Source organism: Pristiophorus japonicus, chromosome 8, assembly GCF_044704955.1.
Source record: "Pristiophorus japonicus isolate sPriJap1 chromosome 8, sPriJap1.hap1, whole genome shotgun sequence".
Classification (NCBI taxonomy): domain Eukaryota; kingdom Metazoa; phylum Chordata; class Chondrichthyes; family Pristiophoridae; genus Pristiophorus; species Pristiophorus japonicus.
The window spans coordinates 216577145-216600057 of NC_091984.1; the positions used below are offsets into that span (position 1 = coordinate 216577145).

The 22913-nt window shown below is 42.3% G+C and overlaps 1 protein-coding gene across 1 annotated transcript in view; it reads right to left on the minus strand.

Moving 5' to 3' along the window:
* Positions 1-5684: 5684 nt before the first annotated feature.
* grk3 (G protein-coupled receptor kinase 3) overlaps positions 5685-22913 on the minus strand; it is a 282207-nt gene continuing 264978 nt past the window's right edge. Inside the window, exons 20-21 of the mRNA XM_070887915.1 lie at positions 16232-16345; positions 5685-13873 (exon numbers count right to left, since the gene is read on the minus strand). Of these exons, the coding sequence (XP_070744016.1) occupies positions 13712-13873; positions 16232-16345 (276 nt within the window). The 3' untranslated portion in view covers positions 5685-13711. The remainder of the gene's footprint in view (positions 13874-16231; positions 16346-22913) is intronic.

Here is a 22913-nt window from a genome sequence, read left to right on the forward strand (position 1 = left end):
GTGGAATTCAGCGAGTGGGCCAGCCCGATTGTTCCAGTACTCAAAAGTGATGGCACGGTCAGGGTTTGCGGCGATTATAAAGTAACTATTAGTCATTTCTTGCTACAGGACCAATACCCGCTACCTAAGACAGACGACCTATTTGCGACACTGGCAGGAGGCAAGACGCTCACCAAGCTTGACCTGACTTCGGCCTACATGAGGCAGGAGCTGGAGGAGTCTTCGAAGGGCCTCACCTGCATCAACACACACAAGGGACTATTCATCTACAACAAATGCGCGTTTGGAATTCGGTCGGCTGCAGCGATCTTCCAGAGAAACATGGAGAGCATTTTATGGTACCACACACGGTGGTCTTTGAAAACGACATATTGGTCTCGGGCCGGGACACCGCCGAGCACCTACAAAACCTGGAGGAGGTCCTCCAGCGACTGGATCACGTAGGTCTGTCGCTAAAGAGGTCGAAACGCATCTTCATGGCAACAGGAGTTTTTGGGGAGAAAGATCGCGGCGGACGGCATTCGGCCCACAGACGCCAAGACAGAGGCTATCAGGAATGCGCCCAGGCCACAGAACGTCACGGAGCTGTGGTCGTTCCTGGCCGGGGTTAAGCACCCTTTTAAAGTCCCTACATGTGTTATTGCGCAAAGGTGAGAACTGGGTATGGGGGAAAAAAAATTGCTTTTGAGAAAGCCAGAAAATGTAATGCTCCAACAAGCTGCTTGTATTGTATAACCCGTGTAAAAGACTTGTGCTAGCATGTGATGCGTTGTCGTACGGAGTCGGGTGTGTGTTACAATAAGCTAACGTTGCGGGAAGTTGCAACCTGTCGCCTACACTTCCAGGAGCCTGTCTAAGGCCGAGGGGCCTCCAGCATGATTGAGAAAGAGGCATTAGCGTGTGTGATCGGGGTAAAGAAAATGCATCAGTACCTGTTTGGCCTCAAATTTGAGCTGCAAACCGATCACAAACCCCTCATCCCTGTTCGCTGAAAACAAGGGGATAAATACTAATGCCTCAGCCCGCATACAAAGGTGGGCACTCACGCTATCAGCATATAACTATACTATCCGCCACAGGCCAGGCACCGAGAACTGTGCTGATGCTCTCAGTCGGCTACCATTGCCCACTATGGGGGTGGAAATGGTGCAAACTTGTTGATGGTAGCGCAGCCCGCAGACTTGTTGATGGTCATGGAAGCGTTTAAGAATGATAAATCACCTGTCACGGCCTGCCAGATTAGGACTTGGACCAGCCAAGATCCTCTGCTGTCCCTAGTAAAACACTGTACACTGCATGGGAGCTGGGCCAGCATCCCGGTTGAAATGCAAGAGCCAATCAAGCCATTCCAGCGGCGAAAGTACGAGCTGTCCATTCAGACAGACTGCCTGTTGTGGGGTAACCGTGTAGTGCTTCCAAAAGAGGGCATGGAGATGTTTATCTCGGATCTTCACAGCACACACCCGGGTATACTAATGATGAAAGTGATAGCCAGATCCCACGTGTGGTGGCCCGGTATTGACTCTGACTTCGAGTCCTGTATACAGCAATGCAGCGTATGTGCTCAGTTGAGCAACGCACCCAGAGAGGCACCACTAAGTTTGTGGTCCTGGCGCTCCAGACCATGGCTGAGGATGTGTCGACTATGCGGGCCCGTTTCTCGGTAAAATGTTCCTGTTGGTGGTGGATGCTTTTTCAAAATGGATTGAATGTGAAATAATGTCAGGAAGCACTGCCACCCCCACATTGAAAGCCTGAGGGCCATGTTTCCCACCCACGGCCTACCTGTCATGCTGGTCAGTGACAATGGGCCATGTTTCAACAGTGCCGAATTTAAAGAATTCATGACCCACAATGGGATCAAACATGTCACCTCAGCCCCGTTTAAACCAGCCTCCAATGGGCAAACAATCCATCAGAGCCTTAAACAAGTCACAGAAGGCTCACTCCAAACCCACCTGTCCAGAATACTGCTCAGCTACCGCACGAGACCCTACTTACTCACAGGGGTGCCCCCGGCTGAGCTACTCATGAAAAGGACATTTCAAACCAGACTCTCGCTGGTTCACCCCACCCTGCATGATCAGGTAGAGAGCAGGTGGCAGCAACAAAATGTAAACGATGGTCGCGCCACTGTATCACAGGAAATTGATCTGAATGACTGTGTATGTGCTAAACTATGGACATGGTCCCAAGTGGATCGCGAGCACGGTGATAGCTAAAGAAGGGAGTAGGGTGTTTGAAGTCAAACTCGACAATGGACAAATTTGCAGAAAGCACCTGGACCAAACGAGGCTGCGGTTCACAGACTGCCCTGAACAACCCACAGCAGACACCACCTTTTTCGAGCCCACAACACACACCCAAAGGATCAACGACACCACGCCGGACCAGGAAATCAAACCCATCACGCCCAGCAAGGTCAGGCTCACCTAGCAGCCCTGCAGGGCAAACAACATACCACGCCAGCGAGGGCACAGCCAACACACCAGAACACACCGAGGCGGTCCACCACGAAAAGAAAGGCTCCCTACCTCCTCACCTTGTAAATAGTTTTCACTTTGACTTTGAGGCGGGGGGAATGATGTTGTGTAACTGTAAAGCATGCACTCCCATGTTCCGCCACCAGGGAGCTCATCCCCTGATGTCCCAAGGGATCCCAGCATCCCTTGGGAGCACTGTATATAAGCCGGCCCCTAAAGCCTGTTCCTCACTCTGGAGTGTCTTATTAAAGACTGAGGTCACTGTTACTTTAACCTCCCTGTGTGCAGCCTGATCTGTGTTAGGAACACAATAGAGAGAATGTCCATTTATATTTCTGGGATCAATCGCCACACCCGAGTACATAGAAATACCTGCAAACCTCAGAAAGGGCAAAGAAGCAATAACATGACCACATGCACAGTAATGATTCAGACAAGAGTTCAGTTTGGAATGTCAGAATGTCACAATGATGTCGAAAGGACAGGTTCACAATAAATAACATAACATGTCTTTCTGGTCCCTTCCCCCCCACCGATTCCGACTTTTACACTGAAGACAGCTTAGCCGAGTTCATGGCACCAAAAACATCCAGCTGCGTCCGTGACACAATACAGTAGAATCCTTTTCAAAAGATACAGATTGAAGACTGAGGGTTAAGTGGATAGGGGAGAGAGGGAGGGAAGAGGTCAGACATTCTGTATATAGGATGCTCCTTTTTTTTTAGAATATATACATCAGTTTGATATAATACTAACAAGATTCAGTCAATAAACAAAAGCTTAAAAAACATTTTTTTCTTTTTTTTTAAATTCAAGCACTGTATAGAAGTTGAAGATGCAGCATATCTTCGTGGGGGCTAATGTGGGCTTTGTACCACGCGTATAGTCTGCCGCATGTGTCCCACTAAATATGACTGTAGACATGTCCAACCCTGGATCATTCCGGCCCTGGTGCTCTGCACCTTTTATTAGTATAACTGCCCAGATTAAACAACAAAGGGTTAGGGGATGGGAAAGTTTAAGGATATACGAGCTTCACCAGCTTTTACATGATTTACTTTTCCATTTATTATGGTCTTTAAGTGAAATACTGCCAATGGTCATCCTTTTATTTGTTTGAAATTAAACAATCTTCTTGATTACCAACTGACCATTTTCTGTTTGGAAATCAATTGCATTCAAATCAAAGCCTTCCATGATAAAATGTCAGAATGTATACATCCCTGAGCCCAAATTTCCTGGAGTTTCTTTCTAAGAGTCTCCACTGTGCTGCAGGTCGATTGTCTTGGGCATGAATCTGAGCATGGCCAGATCTCCAGGATCGAGCTTAAGCATGCTCAGAAATCACTTGAAACACATTTGCCAAATACCATAGGAATCATGATCAAAATAGCTCATGCATAATGGCTGACATACCCCTCCCCTCCCTCCAACTTGCACTTGGCTTCCTGGAACTTGATTTATGAAACTTGGGGTTCAGTAACGGGGGGGGGGGGGGGGCTAAAGCACTTAACTGTTAAACCACGTAGGCCACCACGAGAAATGCTGCAACTCTCAGTACATCCTTAAAAGCATTTCTTCAGCAGTATAAAGTACAGGAATTAACCCGATTCAGACAGCCTCATTAATGCAAAGCAGCTTCTTTCACGTCCCTGAAAACTGGTGCAAAAATACCATTTTAAAGTTAAAAAAAACCTATGGAGCTAATGAAAATCAAATTATTCATTGTGCAGAGACTCAAAAAGTCACAAAATTTACCACAAGCTGATGCCATAAACCACTGCTTCATTGCTATGGCCCGCCGGTATGAATTTCACAATTAATGCAATTAGATTCGATTTCTGCAAAAAAACCTGCCCACTTCCCCAGCTTTGCAAGCTCATTTCACCACTCAATGTTATCACTCAATTACTGATACAAGTCTTTTTGCCTGCAGGGTGAGGTCATGGCTAGATATGACAGGTCTAGATGAGTGGGGAATAGTCAGAGTGAGAATTATATGATCAAAGAGGGAAATGGGTTGGAAACCCAATCAAATAGATGGGGGTGTGCTTATTTATAGGAGCAAACCAAAATGAGTAAGACTCACTCCAAACAAGTGAGAGTTAGCATCCGTGCGTTATATCTGAGTGGAAGTTATTCCAGACTGGCTTTTGGGATATCTTTTTGAATATAACACTTTGTTGTAGTGTGTGCGATGTGAGATGAGTCCAAGTTGAAGGATGGCACATTTAGTTACATTTCTCTATCAGCCCTTGGTTTATTAAAATCAGCATCTTCCAGATTAAAAATCATTAAATACCGAAGAAGTCGTCTATTGATGGTGGTTGGTTATTTTTCCTCATCCTTTGCCAATACAGATCTGATTCTATCACATTATCCTCTACTCCGTAATGCATGCTCGGAAAATGTTTCTATAGGATTATCCTCATCAACTATAGGGCTGACAATTGAACAGTGTTGCGAGGGTGTATGCAGCAATATTTTATTTTACAGTGTGCCAGGAACACTACTGATCCTTCCAACCTGTGGAAAATGCTATGAGGATGCAAACATAGACAAGTGACAATGGCACAAGGTGTAGCTAAATTTGCTGAGGATTCAATGACGACTTTAGACCCACAAAGAAGATTTGGGTTGTCAGAAACTCTTCATTTATTCTGTTCATACAAAGTACACCAGTAACTAGTAATGAGCTAAGTGTGGGTACATTAGAAATTTGAATGATTGCTCACAAAATGTGTGCCACCCTCAATGTGAGGGGGAATTGGAAGATCTGTAGTATGACCAGTGGGGTCAATAGCATAACAGACCTGTTGTAAATCAAGATTATTTTTTACATGTAATAATTGTTTTAAAAGTTCAAACTTGGTGTAACCCAATCATTACTTACTCATTTACCTCATTTTCTCTCCGTTCTTTTCAACCTTAAATGATATCCTGTATTGATGATGAACATGTATCAAAAATATCATAACCTATCTTTTCTATTTACAGATATTGACCATTTTGTTCAGGAGTTCCAACATTTTCTGTTTCTATTTCACAGTTCCAACATGTGCAATTTTCCCTTTATTTAATATCCATCACTATGGGCCATGATTTTCAGTAAAATAATTGTTTTGAGTTCTAAACATTAAATTTAAAATGATAATTTAAACCAATATATATCAAAGTGTAAAACTCAACTGAGGGCATTCAATGATATTAAACATTGCAAGAGTGAAACTTAAATCAGTTTATAATCATTGGAATCCCGAGGTTGGATCATAGCTTTGAAATCATTCCCTGCTACGGTGTAATATTGTATGAACCGTATATAGAAACACAGAAAATAGCAGCAGTAGTAGGCCATTCGGCCCTTTGAGTCTACACCGTCATTCAATATGATCATGGCTGATCCTCTATCTCAACACCATATTCCCACTTTTTCCCCATACCCCTTGATGTCTTTTGTGTCTCGAAATCTATCTATCTCCCTCTTAAAAATATTCAGTGACTTGGCCTCCACAATCTTCTGTGGTAGAGAATTCCACAGGTTCACCACCCTCATCTCGTCCTAATTTTCTCCTCATCTCGGTCCTAAATTTCCTACCCCGTATCCTGAGACTGTGACCCCTTGTTCTAGACTTCCCAGCCAGGGGAAACATCCTCCCGCATCCAGTATATCCAACCCAGACAAAACTTTCTACGTTTCAATGATATCCCCTCTCATTCTTCTAAACTCTAGTGAATACAGGCTTAGTCGACTCACATCTCTCCTCATACGACAGTCCTGTCAATCCAGGAATCAGTCTGGTGAACCTTCACTGCACACCCTCTATGGCAAATATATCCTTTCTTAGGTAAGGAGACCAAAACTGCACACAATACTCCAGGTGTGGTCTCACCAAGGCCCTGTATAACTGTAGTAAGACATCCTTGCTCCTGTACTCAAATCCTCTTGCAATGAAGGCCAACATACCATTTGCCTTCCTAACTGCTTTCTGCACCTGCACGTTTGCTTTAAATGACTGGTGTACAAGGACACCCAGGTCCCTCTGTATATCGACACTTCCCAAACCATCACCATTTAAATAATACTTTGTCCTGATGTTTTTCCTACAAAAGTGGATGACTTCACATTTAGCCATGTTATACTGCGTCTGCTACTCACTCAACTTATCTAAATCGCCTTGCAGTGTCTTTGCACCCTCCTCACAACCTCACCTAGTTTTGTGTCGTCAGCAAACTTGGAAATATTACATTTGGTTCCTTCATCCAAATCATTTATATATATTGTGAATAGATGGGGTACTTGGCTGCATTTTTGGTTTGTACAGACTGAGATTACCACCAAATTTTATGATGTCAATGCATACAACAGCATTAACAATTGCGACTGAAAAATTCTATGTCCATAAAGACGGCGGGGGGGGGGGGGGGGGAAATAGGGCTGGAAATCTATGGCTCCTTCGGCACACTCCTGCCATAACCCTAGTGGTAGTGCGCTGGAAGGGCCTCAAATTAGCTAAGAACCTGGATACACCAGGTTGCATTGAACATTCCACCGAGCCTGGTTTGTGATGAAGCCAAAGCATGTCTCAAACAAGCCCAGCAGCATAGCAGGAGCAGGGCTGGGTACTCTCAGTACTATGACTTCATGGATCTAGCCGTGCATCAGTCAGGTGGATCACTGGTGGCCGGTTCGTAAAGTGAAACACTAAGTACTGGGCCGGCCAGCCCGGATCGTGGCTTGAGGATAGTTTGGCTTTCTTTCTGGAGAGTAGGGGGCATTAGCATCCCCTGGACTGCCAGCCAACCTCCGACTTTCTGGCCTCTGGGTCAGATGGGCACCCTTGACATGCCCCCTACTGGCCCAGGCACCCGCCATTCACATTTATATGACGAGATTTCTGGCCCCAGGATTTTTAGGATAGGATGTAAAGGGGATCCTGGTATGTTCCCCTTCATCAAAACTGATTGTCTCAACCATGATCTCACCTGAGATTTAGGATGACGGTCACTCAAACAAGATTTGGGATGCAAATTGGAGGATTCTGATTGGATGACTATTACATACGCCACCAAATGTGCTACCCCTCAATCCCATTGTGATTCTGATGTGTACCTATCAATATCATTAATATTTCTTTAGCAAGAAAGTTGGTGAATTTTGGTATTGAAAGACACATCGCAGAGTTCTTTAGCTGGTAACAAAACAGGAGTTACAGCAGCCGTCCAAAGTTACAGCTGCTGGTTGATTACTGTAGCGAGATGGGGAAATGCCCTCAGTCATTGAAAATGCCTTTTAATAATCTGTAAATTCTTTTGCCATTTCAAATGGAAGTAATTTAAGGAATATTTACAAATCTGTCTTTACATACTTCACACTTATATTTTTACTTTTTAAACCTTATGCTATCAGATAAGTAAGCAGTAGTGACTTTGAGAGTGTTTTCAGGTTATGTACCCTTGGCAAGGTTGGGAAGCCATAGACTGAAGTAATTGGTAACACCTACCTCCCCTGCAGCTGTACCTCAACATTTCAGCTGGGTTACCTGGTCTGTGGTCTCATGATAAATGTATTATAAACTTAGAAGTAATGTCTAACATGCGCGTTAACAAAATAGAACAATACTGTAAAATGGGTTATTTTGATGGATTTTACATCTGCCCATTTGTCGCAAAATAAAAGCCTAAGCATATATTTATCGTCAGTAATCTTATTGCATATGCGAGGCACAACAATTAAAATCTGCAAAATCGACCTTAAGCTCCCTCCCAAGAAAATTTATTTCAGTGAGATTGCCCAGTTTATAGTGGTTTACGAAATATTATAGTCATATCGCCCACTTGCAAACATGATGGGAAGGGGAACAGTGTAGATAGAGCTAGCAGAAATGTGCCACTTTCCTCACCAATTTGGAATTTGAGAGAGCACACAGTTGGCATCCATTTAGATGTTTACTGTTTTAAGGTTGAGCTTCTGTTAATGATGCATATAATGCAATAAATATAGAACTATTCTTAATAAAATATACAACCATTTCAGGCAGTAAGAAACAATTGTGGCTACTTTAACCTTGATGTGTTACAGTTTTTCTGCACTAAGGTCCTGTTCTGTATTGCAGGACAGCCGAGAAAGTGTTGGGTGAGTTCTGGCTGTGGTGAGATTTTCTGAACATGATTTTTGCCTATTAATCACTGAAGAATATTATGACTGAGGTACAGCCAGTTAATTCATAAAATTATGCACTTTAAAAAAAAAAGGTACTTTTAATCCATGGCTAGCCCCTTGTCACCGGGAACCTTCTGCTCACTGCCTCAACTTGCCAGGTTAAATGAAACCTCTTGTCCTAAAGTCTTATTGGCCATGGCTGTTCAGTACTCTGGTTGGGAAGATGGAAGGAGGACACATGGCAGTGAGAGCATGTTCACGCAAAAAACAATGCAGGAAGAAAGGGGAATAAAACATATTGCACAAATAAATAAGGGGTTAGAAAGACCACTTGATGATTGGCCACCTGGGCGAGATACTATAGGGCTGCTGTCACGTGTGGAACTTCGCCCCAACGTGAATCAGTGCCTTCAGGAGATGATGGAAGGAAAACTTGGGAAAATCTTAACTTAAGTTTCTCATCTTAGTAAATATCTTCAGTTCTCTATTCCTGTCCTTGACATCCTTCATAAAGTAAGGCACCCAAAACCAAACAGCAGCCTAACCAACAATTTGTATAGGTTTAGCATTACTTGTTTGCTTTTACACTCTGTGACCCTATCTATAAAACTTCCAATTCCAATTCTATTTGCAGCTTTATCAGCTGGTCAATGTAGTTTTAAAGATCTGAACCCATAAGTCTTTCTGTTCTTCTCCTTTTACCATTTAGTGAATATTTCCTCACCTTACTCTTCTTCCCCCAAAGTACCAACATTGGGGATAGGAAGAAACTTTGCAGAATATTTCCTCAGGAAAGGGGATGGTTTGGAGTAAGATGCATCACACAACATACTGAACAGAAACAATGGACTTGATTGACCTAAATAGCATTTTATCATGCCTTGATTTCTGATGCTCTTTTGTAGCCTCTTCTTGGTCATGTATCTCTCACTATAATTTTGACAGAATGTGCATTGTTTAAGAATATTTCATGAATGCAAATATCATATAACGCATATTTATATCATGCTCACTAATATGGAGATTAAATAAAACGCTTTCTTTACAACTCACTCCTCCCTGTAACATTTTAGAATGTGCATTAAGAAATTTCACAAATTCAAAAACCAAAAGTTCTCCTCAACAACGTGCATTTATATAGCGACTTTAACTTAGTAAAACGTCCCAAGGCATTTCACAGGAGCATTAACAAAATATCACACCGAGCCACATAAGGAGAGAGGTAGGTTTTAAGGAGCGTTTTAAAGGAGGAAAGAGAGGTGGAAAGATTTAGGGAGGGAAGTCCAGAGCTTAGGGCCTTGGCAGCTGAAGGCATGGCGGCGCAAATAAAATTGGGGATGCTCAAGAGGCCTAAATTGAAGGATTACAGATATCACGAAGGGTTTTGAGCTGGAGGTGGTTACAGAGATAGGGAGGGATTTGTAAACAAGGATAAGAATTTTAAAATCGAGGCATTGCTTAACTGGGAGCCAATGTAGGGCAGCGAGCACAGGGGTGAGGGGTGAATGGGACTTGGTACAAGTCAGGACACAGGCAGCAGACCATGGTTGAATCCAAAATTGATTCAAAGAAGAGGATGCTCCTGAGTTACTAGATCATCTGCTTCCAATAGGCAACTTCTCTCTACCATCAAATAAATATATTCTCAACTGGCACTCAGGTTTTGTACTGAGGACTTATTTATTGGGTTATGTCATCAGAATGGTTAGCCCTTTTTATGTTGCTTATGCTTTTCAAGAATACTAAACATTTTTTTTAACAATCTCAGCCAATGCACATTATTAAACCATCTTGGGTCATGATGTTAACCCGTGATGACTATTTTAGGTCTCTGACACAAAATTGGTCGATGACCAATATATAACACTAATTGATATAACGTGCATTGTTTATGGCAGTTGCACTAATAGAATAATCAGACTAAGCAATGTTTGAAAGATTGTGGGATAGATTTTTGTCTTTTTATTAAGCATTGCCTGAGTGGAGCGCACAGAGGGAAATTGGGCAGGGAGGATCACACGCCTGTGACTGAATCCACCTGATTCTCCTTCCATTCATTTCAATAGAAGGAATTCAGAGGGGTTTTTTCAGGGAGTTCTTCCGTCAAATTTTCCATTCTGCTCTCTGGCCAGGCGGTAAAGACAAAAATCTATCCGAGTATTACAGGATTATGGGGTTACTATGGTAACACAGCCCATGTCATTAACAGAAGAGTTTCTGTTTGAAATAAGTTAATTTTTGACCAGAAAATAAAACCAGAAAAATCAAAGTGCATTATCAGAGATAACTCCAACAACAATGTAGAATTAGTGAGTTATTGACTTTGGCAACTAATTGGTTAAATAATTTAACCTTATTATTTTTCATTTGCATGCAGCACTTTAAGCACAATTTTTTTTGTAAGGAGGCTTGTGTACATTGACCCTGTGCATCCCTCTTTTAGAAACTTTTGAACTGCATCAATATTTCCTTTGAGTCTGAAACGTAACAAGATTGCATCAATTTGAAAAGCCCTATAGTATTTTTGAACTCGAGAAAAATAAAATGATCTCTCGTCCATGTAATTGCTCAGCAATGTTGCCTTAACACCAGGTGGCGCTGTGAACATTTATTTAATTTATTTTCGTGGGGCGGGGGGGGGGGAGCGGCAGGGAAGAGGATAAACTACCTACTAAAATTATGGTAAAAGGTTTTTCTGGAAGAGTGAGAGATGTATATTGGTTTTCCTATTGAATCATAGGCACCAGTGTTAACTAACCAATTAGTTTAACTCAAAATGGCTACACTATACCCTTCTTTAGGTTCAACAGTGACGCCTCCCCAAAAGGTAGGGTACCTATCCATCACTGATTCAAAGAGGAAGCCAACGAGATCATCCCACTTGGCAACAGAAATCATTATGACATCATCCTGTATGATAATCATTCAGGACCCACTACAGACTAGTTTCGTTCCATCATCTCTGACTTTCCCTTCTGTTAAAGCAGCAGACCATGGCAATGGTTGTGGCAAATTTTGAGCCCAATCCTGTCCTTGTTATTATTATTTTTCAGTACGCACTAAATGCAGTAGTCCTAAACAAAAAATATAACCAGAAAAAACTATACACATCATCTTTGTGTTTTTTTTTTACAGTCAAAATATGAGGTTTAAACATTTTAGTGGTACTGTAGCTAAAACAAAATGCAACAAAAAAAGAATGAATTTCAGCGTTGATGTTGCTCCCTAAATTCGGATTAATAGCTGACCCTTGTTGCAACTGACCAGTTATTAAGATGTAACAATGCGTTGTCACTGTTCATAGAAGACATGTCGATAAAGCAACTCATGCTACGCATTCACCATTTAAAGATTTTCTCAAGTTGTTACCACAAATTCTTGGTATATTAGTTCTTAAACATTATGTACACTTGCACAGTAATATCTATGATAAATATTTTACTTTTCTCTTAGATCATTTTTTAAAATCTTCCTTAATCTGTAAAGTCCATTGGCACTTTGCACTTTACGGGGGGAAGGGGACAAAGACTTTACAAAACAAATCATGTGTTGTGAGGATCAGAAGTGTTGTAGGATGTCGGGATTCTTAGTCTTTTCTGTCTCACTGGAGTAAAGGTGCGGGTTGGAGCGCACGTTAATGTCCCATCAACGCATTGATTTCAAAATCCTCCAAACTGTGGCAAGTAATCTAACAATGGAATGGTGTCCAGTAATCCTGGATCAGTATCTGTGAACACAGCAACCAGGAGCAGGCTAGGTCTGGAGATCGGCATCTAATTAAGTACAGTAACTGAAAATCGCCCAACAGTAGCAGAATAGTCCGTGGCTGGAACCAGGCATCACAGAAGCACGATGGGTCATGAACCAGTAACTATAGTTATATATCCAGTAACCATAGTTACTTGGCAAAACACACTGAGCCATGTATTGTCATTCGTTATCCATGGAAACTCAACAATGAAGTGTGACTGTGTTGTCATTCCTATCAATACAACAGACCACAAAGCAACATCCAAGTAGCCGTGAAAACTTAGCGACAGCTGAGAGATAGCAGTTATTAACATGTTGGAAACCTGGCGATCCAGTGTGGTAGCAATCATTCTCTTGTCATCATGGAAACATTGCAATCGGCAGGGATGTGGGGAAGGGCGGGGGGGTGGGGGGAGGAATTAAGCACCAACATACCATTGTTTAGCACAGTGTGTGTAACAAGAATCAAAAGTAACTGCTCTGGTAACCAGGAAATGAATTATCATCTGGTAACCATGGAAACAAAGCAATCCATCATCCAAAAATATGTCTACAATCACCCAATGTTGGGTATGTACAGAAAGCAGCAGCTGGTAAACACAGATATGTGGCAACATAGCGAATCTGAAACAGTGAAAAGAAACCCAGGTCAGATGACGATGATATTGATTGGCACACGGTGCTGTGGTGACAGATGTCATAAAACAGCATTTTGCGAGCAGAGAAACCATGGTGACGGACGGATGATGTGTCAATGTTCTAATGTGATATGTTGCAGTCCAGAAGCAAAAAAAATCTGAGTGAATCAGTGACTGAAAACACAGGTCCAATCAGCCACTTGCTTTGTATGTCAATGTTCCTCTGACCCTCTGATATGAAGCAAAGAACACCACCAGGGCGCAATGACACATGACAAAATAAATTCTCCAAAATTATTTGGCAACATCCTCTAGTCCATTCCTGTGGAGTTGGCTCATGAACCGCAGTGGTCACTGTGGTTGCAAGTTAACAGATGCTACACTCGTTCATCAATACTTTCATTAGAAAATACACAGCCAAACTGTTCCGAAAGTCTCACATTCATATATACATACATGTATGCATATATATATCTATATATATATATATATATATATATATCTATATATACACATAGATATATATATATCTATATATATACAACCTGTTTTGTGGGATCATATAATTAACTAATAACAACACGCTGGACCACGTACGAGGTGATATAGAAGTAGTTTGCACAAAACCATCCTCAGGTCTCTTGTTTCTGTTTCCCCCACTCACACACAAGTGCTCTTTCTTAAAGCCCGTTGCTGTTCCTGTGGCTGAGGGGGGGTTTGGTCAGCTCTACCACCGCTGAACGTGACTTATTCAGCATCTTCGGGGCTCTCCGCAGGACCCTCTGAGCCTCGTTGAAGGCTTCCGTTAACTCTTTCTTCCACTGGATGAACTCTGGGTCACTCTGGGAAAAAAACACACAAAGAGCGCAGAAAAGTCAGTGTAAGACACTTCACTTTTATTTGGATTTCCCAGTTTTCTCCATTTTCACCTGAAATCACTGACTGATATGAGGGCACTGATTTTACAACCACTGGCAGCCTTCTGCTACCTTCTCCAAAGGGGTCATTCTTTATTTGTGTGCTTAAGACGGTCAATATTGGCAGTTTATTTGTTTTGAGGGGCATTTAAGCCCAGCCTGAACCTGTCCTCACCAAAGTTCATACATGAGCATTTCAGAATGGGGGCACCCAGACGAATGTAAGGACTGAGAGCCCAGACTAATTAATCCCTCAAAAGAAACAGATTTGTTGCAAAGAGAACCGATCCACTCTTTAGTTGTGATGCACTACAATGACCCAAGATGACCATGCTCCCTTCTTTCCATGTGTCAAGTATGCAATTCATCATTGAAGGATTTTTGTTGATCAGGGTGAAGCATGGACATCCTGGGGAATGGAACATTTTCCTCCACTTTACATCCACTTCTCCATCGTATATAATATAGTCAGATGGAGATTAAAGCTTCCTGTGTCTCAACCAATGTGAGGTTTCCATTCTGTGCATCACCCATCCTTACAGCCTCTCCAGCCTCTCTGAATGAGAATGCCAAGTGCCAAACTGTGAGCAATTCTGTGTGTGGGCCCATGCCCATTAGAAACTGAATTGAGACTAGCAAATCAGGTCATGCAGTGCCCTTAGATAGTAGGCATTCATCCCATCAGTCCGAGCTCGATTCATCCCTAGTTCCCAGAAGTTAAAGATCAGTGTCCAATCCACACACCACCTGTTTATTTTAATATAAAACAGCTATGGCACTGACCGATGTCCTACCAGTTACAATTCTTTAAACACATGACCTTCACAAACCCACATCTAATCAGGACTGTTGTGTAACATGTTGAGGCAAGCCCACTCATGCATGTCCTGGTGCAGCAATGTAACATCTGTGCATAGTCCATGGCTGGCACCAGGCATGATTAAGGTGTAGATTAATGGGTTTGCACCATTGGTGCTGGAAAACTAGACAGTTTGTGCCTTGAACACTCATTACCTAAAATCTAGGCTGAGTGTACATTATCACATTTAATTCAGGGCATTTACAGACATAATATAAATGGAGAAAAATTGCAAAGTGCTGCAAGTAGAGAGAGACCTCGAAGTCTTTGTGCATGAAACACAAAAAGTTAGTATGCAGGTACAGCAAGTAATCAGGAAGGCAAATGGAATGTTGGCCTTTATTGCAAGGGGGATAGAGTATAAAGGCAGAGAAGTCCTGCTACAACTGTATAGGGTATTGGTGAGGCCACATCTGGAGTACTGCGTACAGTTTTGGTCTCCGTATTTAAGGAAGATATACTTGCATTGGAGGCTGTTCAGAGAAGGTTCACGAGGTTGATTCTGGAGATGAGGGGGTTGACTTATGAAGATAGGTTGAGTTGGTTGGGCCTATACTCATTGGAGTTCAGAAGAATGAGAGGTGATCTTATTGAAACATATAAGATAATGAGGAGACTCGACAAGGTGGATGCAAGAGGATATTTCCACTCATAGGGGAAACTAAAACAAGGGGACATAGTCTTAGAATAAGGGGCCGCCCATTTAAAACTGAGATGAGAAATTTCTTCTCTGAGCGTTGTAAGTCTATGGAATTCTCAACCCCAGAGAACTGTGGAGGCCGAGTCATTGAAAATATTTAAGGCCGAGATAGACAGATTTTTGAGCGATAAGGGAGTAAAGGGTTATGGGGAGTGGGCAGGGAAGTGGAGCTGAGTCCATGATTAGATCAGCCATGATCTTATTGAATGGTGGAGCAGGCTCGAGGGGCAAAATAGCCTACTCCTGCTCCTATTTCTTATGTTCTTATAGGGAGGAGGCATCCAATCTTCATCTGGGCTAGATTCAAACTCAGGGTGCAGAAAATACACTGTACATGTGTGCAGCATCATCGGGAAGAAACTCACTTTCTTGACTGGAGTGGTACCCCAATTCTCATGGTGAAAGGACAGAGATCAAATATCACTCACTTCAGGAAGAGGAAACCGTCGTCAGCTATGGAACTAAGTATGCTCTGTGAACAGAGCTTTAACAAAATTGAGTGATGTGATATTGAATAGTTAAAGAATAATTGTAAAGACCTTTCTTAATGATTGGGACAGAAACAATTCGGCTCTTTTCTTGAACAAAAGCGAGTTAAAACAATGATTTGTAAAATAAAAACTAATTGGAGATTGTGGGAGGGGATTGAATGTCTTGCACCAATCTTCAGTTTGATGAGGGAGCACACATCTAGACACCTCCCTATTTTGCAGGAACCACTTACCTCACATTGCAGCACAAATTGCTTCCCTCCTTTAATCCGCAGGAGGATACATTTCTTATCCTTAATCTGAGTCTCGTCCACCGACACTATCTGCTCCATTGTCAGCAGGCTTTGCTAGATGAATAAATCAGAAAAGAGATGAATTTCAAATGCTTCATTATTTTTTTTTTGCTGTGGGTTGCATCTGGTTCTGTGCTATCATCTCATCACTACTTACTATCTAAGGTACAGGCATCCTGGCTATGGGAGAAACAACCTTGGAAAGTGAGGTGTCTAGCTATTGACACCTCTGGCTACACATTAACAAAAAGCACAAAGTAAGAGGGATTTTAGATGAAGCGCTGACATCGGAGTTGAGCTTTATGGCGAAGCCCAGTGCTTTTTTGTGATAACTGTGCTGAAGGTTGGCCTGGTGCTGTAAATGTGTTAGTGCTTTGCAAGTGGTAAAGACTGTGAGCCTCAGTTGCTGATAGTGCTCAGCCTCGCCGACCCACTTCCCAAGATTATAGATTTATGCTCAGTCATCATGTGCATCAAGCACAGGTTAAGAGTCTGACTAACTGGAAGGGGGAGGAGAAGAAAATTCATCAGGGTGAAATTGGATGCAGGCTGTAGGAATGTCAAGTCACCTGCTCTTCCTCTGAGCTGGTTTCCACAGTGCATGACTGGGAGGATTGGATGGGAAGAAAATGGATTAGTCTAAAAACTGACAAAGATCACCAAGGTTTTCTAATTTGCGGCATATTTATCAGATATATTATTTCAAATTAGTTTACTACTCCCCAGTCTCCGAAGGAATTGCCAGGCTTGCTGTATGTCAGCTGTGGCTCAGTGGGTAGCACACTCGCCTCTGAGTCAGAAGACTGTGGGTTCAAGTTCCACTCCAGAGACTTGAGCACATAAATCTAGGCAGACACTCCAGTGCAGTGCTGAGGGAGCGCTGCACTGTCAGAGGTGCAGTCTTTCAGATGAGACGTTAAACCGAGGCCTCTTCTGCTCTCTCAGGTGGACGTAAAATATCCCATAACACTCTTTTGAAAAAGAGCAGGGGAGTTATCCCTGGTGTCCTGGCCAATATTTATCCCTCAATCAACATAACAAAAAAAACAGATTATCTGGTCATTATCACATTGCTGTTTGTGGGAGCTTGCTGTGCGCAAATTGACTGACATGTTTCCCACATTTCAACAGTGACTACGCTCCAAAAGTACTTCATTGGCTGTAAAGCGCTTTGAGATGTCCCATGGTCATGAAAGGCGCTATATAAATGCAAGCATTTCTTTCTTTCTTTTGTTACAGTAAATGGCACAGCCCTCAACAAGATCAAACAACAGCTACCCACACATCCCCAGGCTCTGCTGGAGGATTAAATCAAGGCACACTGCCAAGCAATTTATTTTCTGTCACTGCACATTCATTGCTAATTTGACAAATCTGAAACAGAAGATTAGGCACGACTTGTATGTTGCAAATAATGACCATAATATGTTTGAATGTGATATTAGGTTTGAGAGGGAGAAGGGAGTCACAAACCAAGGTTTTAAATTTATGCAAGGCAAATTTCAAAGGAATGAGAAATAGATTGACCACAGTGAAGTGGGTGAACTGTTAATGGGTAAACCTACAAGCAGTGGCGGTATTTGGTAAGATACAAAACCAATACATACCCCTAAAAGGCAAAGGCTCAATTTGTGTAGTTAAGCAATCTTCGTCAACAAATGTGGTGAGAGACAGTATCAAGCTCAAAGAAAAGACTTACACAAGCACAAGGGAAAGTGGAAATCCAGCAGACTGGGAGAGCTATAAAAAGCAACAAATAAAAGTAATACAGGAGCAAAAATGGAATATGAGAAATAAACGTGCAAGGATATCAAAGCTAACAGCAATTTTTTCTCTCAAAATATATTAAGAGAAGATGTGCTAAAGGGGAATGTGGGATAATTGAAGATAGATGCAGGTGAGACTAAAATGAACAGTAACAAAATGCCAGACTTGCTACATGAATATTTTGTATTCATTTTCACAATGGAGTACGAGGACAAAATACAATACAAGGGAACCTAAAATAAGTCAAGTGGAGGAATTTAGAACATAAGAATTAGGAACAGGAGTAGGCCATCTAGCCCCTCGAGCCTGCTCCGCCATTCAACAAGATCATGGCTGATTTGGCCGTGGATTCAGCTCCACTTACCCGCCCACTCCCCGTAACCCTTAATTCCCTTATTGGTTAAAAATCTATCTATCTGTGATTTGAATACATTCAATGAGCTAGCCTCAACTGCTTCCTTGGGCAGAGAATTCCACAGATTCACAACCCTCTGGGAGAAGAAATTCCTTCTCAACTCGGTTTTAAATTGGCTCCTCGGTAGTTTGAGGCTGTGCCCCCTAGTTCTAGTCTCCCCGACCAGTGGAAACAACCTCTCTGCCTCTATCTTGTCTATCCCTTTCATTATTTTAAATGTTTCTATAAGATCACCCCTCATCCTTCTGAACTCCAACGAGTAAAGACCCAGTCTACTCAATCTATCATCATAAGGTAACCCCCTCATCTCCGGAATCAGCCTAGTGAATCGTCTCTGTACCTCCTCCAAAGCTAGTATATCCTTCCTTAAGTAAAGTGACCAAAACTGCACGCAGTACTCCAGGTGCGGCCTCACCAATACCCTGTACAGTTGCAGCAGGACCTCCCTGCTTTTGTACTCCATCCCTCTCGCAATGAAAAAATTAAGTAAAAAAAAGATAAGATGAAAATAATGAGACTTAAGATAGACAAACCTCCAGGACCTGATGGTTTCCACCTCAAGATATTGAAAGAAACATGTGAGGAAACTGAGGATGCAGCAGTCATCTCAGGAACTATATATTGGCCTTGGGTACAGTACAGCGCAGATTCAGCAAATACCAGGGCTTAAAGGGTTAAATTGAGGACATGTTGTCTAAATTTCTGTTTGAGGAGTGATCTAATCAAGGCCGTTAAAATATTCAAGGGAATCAATAGAGTAGATGTAGAGAAATTCGAGCTAGGCCATTTAGGAGTGAAATCAGGAGGTAGTTTTTCACACACAGGGTCGTGGAAATATGTAACTTTCTCCCCATAAGGCTGGGAATGTTGGGTCAATTGAAATTTTCAAGACCAAGAACAATAGATTTTTGTTAGGTAAAGGAATCAAGGGATATAGAAACAGAGAAAATAGGTGCAGGAGCAGGCCATTCAGCCCTTCTAGCCTGCACCGCCATTCAATAAGTTCATGGCTGAACATGAAACTTCAGTACCCCCTTCCTGCTTTCACGCCATACCCCTTGATCCCCCGAGTAGTAAGGACTTCATCTAACTCCCTTTTGAATATATTTAGTGAATTGGCCTCAACTACTTTCTGTGGTAGAGAATTCCACAGGTTCACCACTCTCTGGGTGAAGAAGTTTCTCCTCATCTCGGTCCTAAATGGCTTACCCCTTATCCTTAGACTATGACCCCTGGTTCTGGACTTCCCCAACATTGGGAACATTCTTCCTGCATCCAACCTGTCCAAACCCGTCAGAATTTTAAACGTTTCTATGAGATCCCCTCTCACTCTTCTGAACTCCAGTGAATACAAGCCCAGTTGATCCAGTCTTTCTTGATAGGTCAGTCCCACCATCCCGGGAATCAGTCTGGTGAATCTTCGCTGCACTCCCTCAATAGCAAGAATGTCCTTCCTCAAGTTAGGAGACCAAAACTGTACACAATACTCCAGGTGTGGCCTCACCAAGGCCCTGTACAACTGTAGCAACACCTCCCTGCCCCTGTACTCAAATCCCCTCGCTATGAAGGCCAACATGCCATTTGCTTTCTTAACCGCCTGCTGTACCTGCATGCCAACCTTCAATGACTGATGTACCATGACACCCAGGTCTCGTTGCACCTTCCCTTTTCCTAATCTGTCACCATTCAGATAATAGTCTGTCTCTCTGTTTTTACCACCAAAGTGGATAACCTCACATTTATCCACATTATACTTCATCTGCCATGCATTTGCCCACTCACCTAACCTATCCAAGTCACTCTGCAGCCTCAAAGCATCCTCCTCGCAGCTCACACTGCCACCCAACTTAGTGTCATCCGCAAATTTGGAGATACTACATTTAATCCCCTCGTCTAAATCATTAATGTACAATGTAAACAGCTGTGGCCCCAGCACAGAACCTTGCGGTACCCCACTAGTCACTGCCTGCCATTCTGAAAAGTCCCCATTTACTCCTACTCTTTGCTTCCTGTCTGACAACCAGTTCTCAATCCACGTCAACACACTACCCCCAATCCCATGTGCTTTAACTTTGCATATTAATCTCCTGTGTGGGACCTTGTCGAAAGCCTTCTGAAAGTCCAAATATACCACATCAACTGGTTCTCCTTTGTCCACTTTACTGGAAACATACTCAAAAAATTCCAGAAGATTTGTCAAGCATGATCTCCCTTTCACAAATCCATGCTGACTTGGACCTATCATGTCACCATTTTCCAAATGCGCTGCTATGACATCCTTAATAATTGATTCCATCATTTTACCCATTACTGAGGTCAGGCTGACCGGTCTATAATTCCCTGCTTTCTCTCTCCCTCCTTTTTTAAAAAGTGGGGTTACATTGGCTACCCTCCACTCGATAGGAACTGATCCAGAGTCAATGGAATGTTGGAAAATGACTGTCAATGCATCCGCTATTTCCAAGGCCACCTCCTTAAGTACTCTGGGATGCAGTCCATCAGGCCCTGGGGATTTATCGGCCTAATCCCATCAATTTTCCCAACACAATTTTCCGACTAATAAAGATTTCCCTCAGTTCCCCCTCCTTACTAGACCCTCTGACCCCTTTTATATCCGGAAGGTTGTTTGTGTCCTCCTTAGTGAATACTGAACCAAAGTACTTGTTCAATTGGTCTGCCATTTCTTTGTTCCCCGTTATGACTTCCCCTGATTCTGACTGCAGGGGACCTACGTTTGTCTTTACTAACCTTTTTCTCTTTACATACCTATAGAAACTTTTGCAATCCGCCTTAATGTTCCCTGCAAGCTTCTTCTCGTACTCCATTTTCCCTTCCCTAATCAAACCCTTTGTCCTCCTCTGCTGAGTTCTAAATTTCTTCCAGTCCCCAGGTTCGCTGCTATTTCTGGCCAATTTGTATGCCACTTCCTTGGCTTTAATACTATCCCTGATTTCCCTAGATAGCCACGGTTGAGCCACCTTCCTTTTTATTTTTACGCCAGACAGGAATGTACAATTGTTGTAATTCATCCATGCGGTCTCTAAATGTCTGCCATTGCCCATCCATAGTCAACCCCTTAAGTATCATTCGCCAATCTATCCTAGCCAATTCACGCCTCATACCTTCAAAGTTACCCTTCTTTAAGTTCTGGACCATGGTCTCTGAATTAACTGTTTCATTCTCCACCCTAATGAAGAATTCCACCATATTATGGTCACTCTTCCCCAAGGGGCCTCGTACAATGAGATTGTTAATTAATATGGAGCAAAGGTGGATAGAGAGAGTTGAGTCAGTCATGATCTAATAGAATGGTGGAACAGGGTCAAGCGCATGAATATCCTACTCCTATTCCTACGTACTTCAAACTGAAACCAGTGTTAGAATCGTGGCATCTTACAGCACAGGAGGCCGCCATTCGGCCCATAATGCCTGTGCCGGCTCTTAGAAAGAGCTATTCAATTAGTCTTGCTCTTTCCCCATAGCCATGCAAATTTTTCCCTTTTAAGTCTATATCCGATTCCCCATTAAAAGTTACTATTGAATCTGCTTCCACCACCTTTTCAAGCAGTGGTTTCTAGATCATACCAACTCAATGTAAAAAAAAATTCTGCTCATCGCCCCTCTGTCAATTTTGCCAATTATCTGAAATCTGTGTGCTCTTGTTACTGACCCATCCGCCAGCAGAAATAGTCTCCCTCATAATTTTGAACACTTCTATTAAATCTCCCCTTAACCGTTTATGCTGTAAGGAGAACAATCCCAGCTTCTCTTGTTTCTCTACATAACTGAAGTCCCTCATCCCTAATATCATTCTGGTAAGTCTCCTGTGTACCCTTTCCAAGACCTTGACATTGTTTTTAAAGTGTGGTGCCCAAAATTGGACACACTACCTGATGCTGAGGCCTAACCGGTGATTTATAAAAGTTTAGCACCAATTTCTTGCTTTTATACTCTTATGCGTCTGTTTATAAAGCCAACTATCCCATATCATTTTTAACGGGTTTATCAACTTGTCCTGTCACTAAAAGTTAATAAAAGTTAAAAATTAGAAAGTTTACTCAGGTTAATAAATAGGAAATCAGAGTGAACTTTTTAGTTTAAGATTAATAGAGATGTGGCATCAGCTACCAGGGATGGCCATTAAAAAACACAGTAAAATGAGTTCAAGAACCAATTAGATGCATCTCTCGAAAAAGGAGGAATTAGTTTGGAGGTGAAAGGCCTTTTAGCTCATTTAATTTTATCCTTTCAGAATACTAATCAAAATCGATCATCTTTCTACTGTAGTATCTAATTGTCTCTGAAATGATTTCAGTGTCCTGGCCCAACCACATTTCAGCTATTAATTACCCTCTGTGCAAAGAAACATTTCCCAATGTCTATCCTAAATTTCCACTTCACAACCCTGAACCTGCATCCTCTTGGCCTGGCACAATCTGG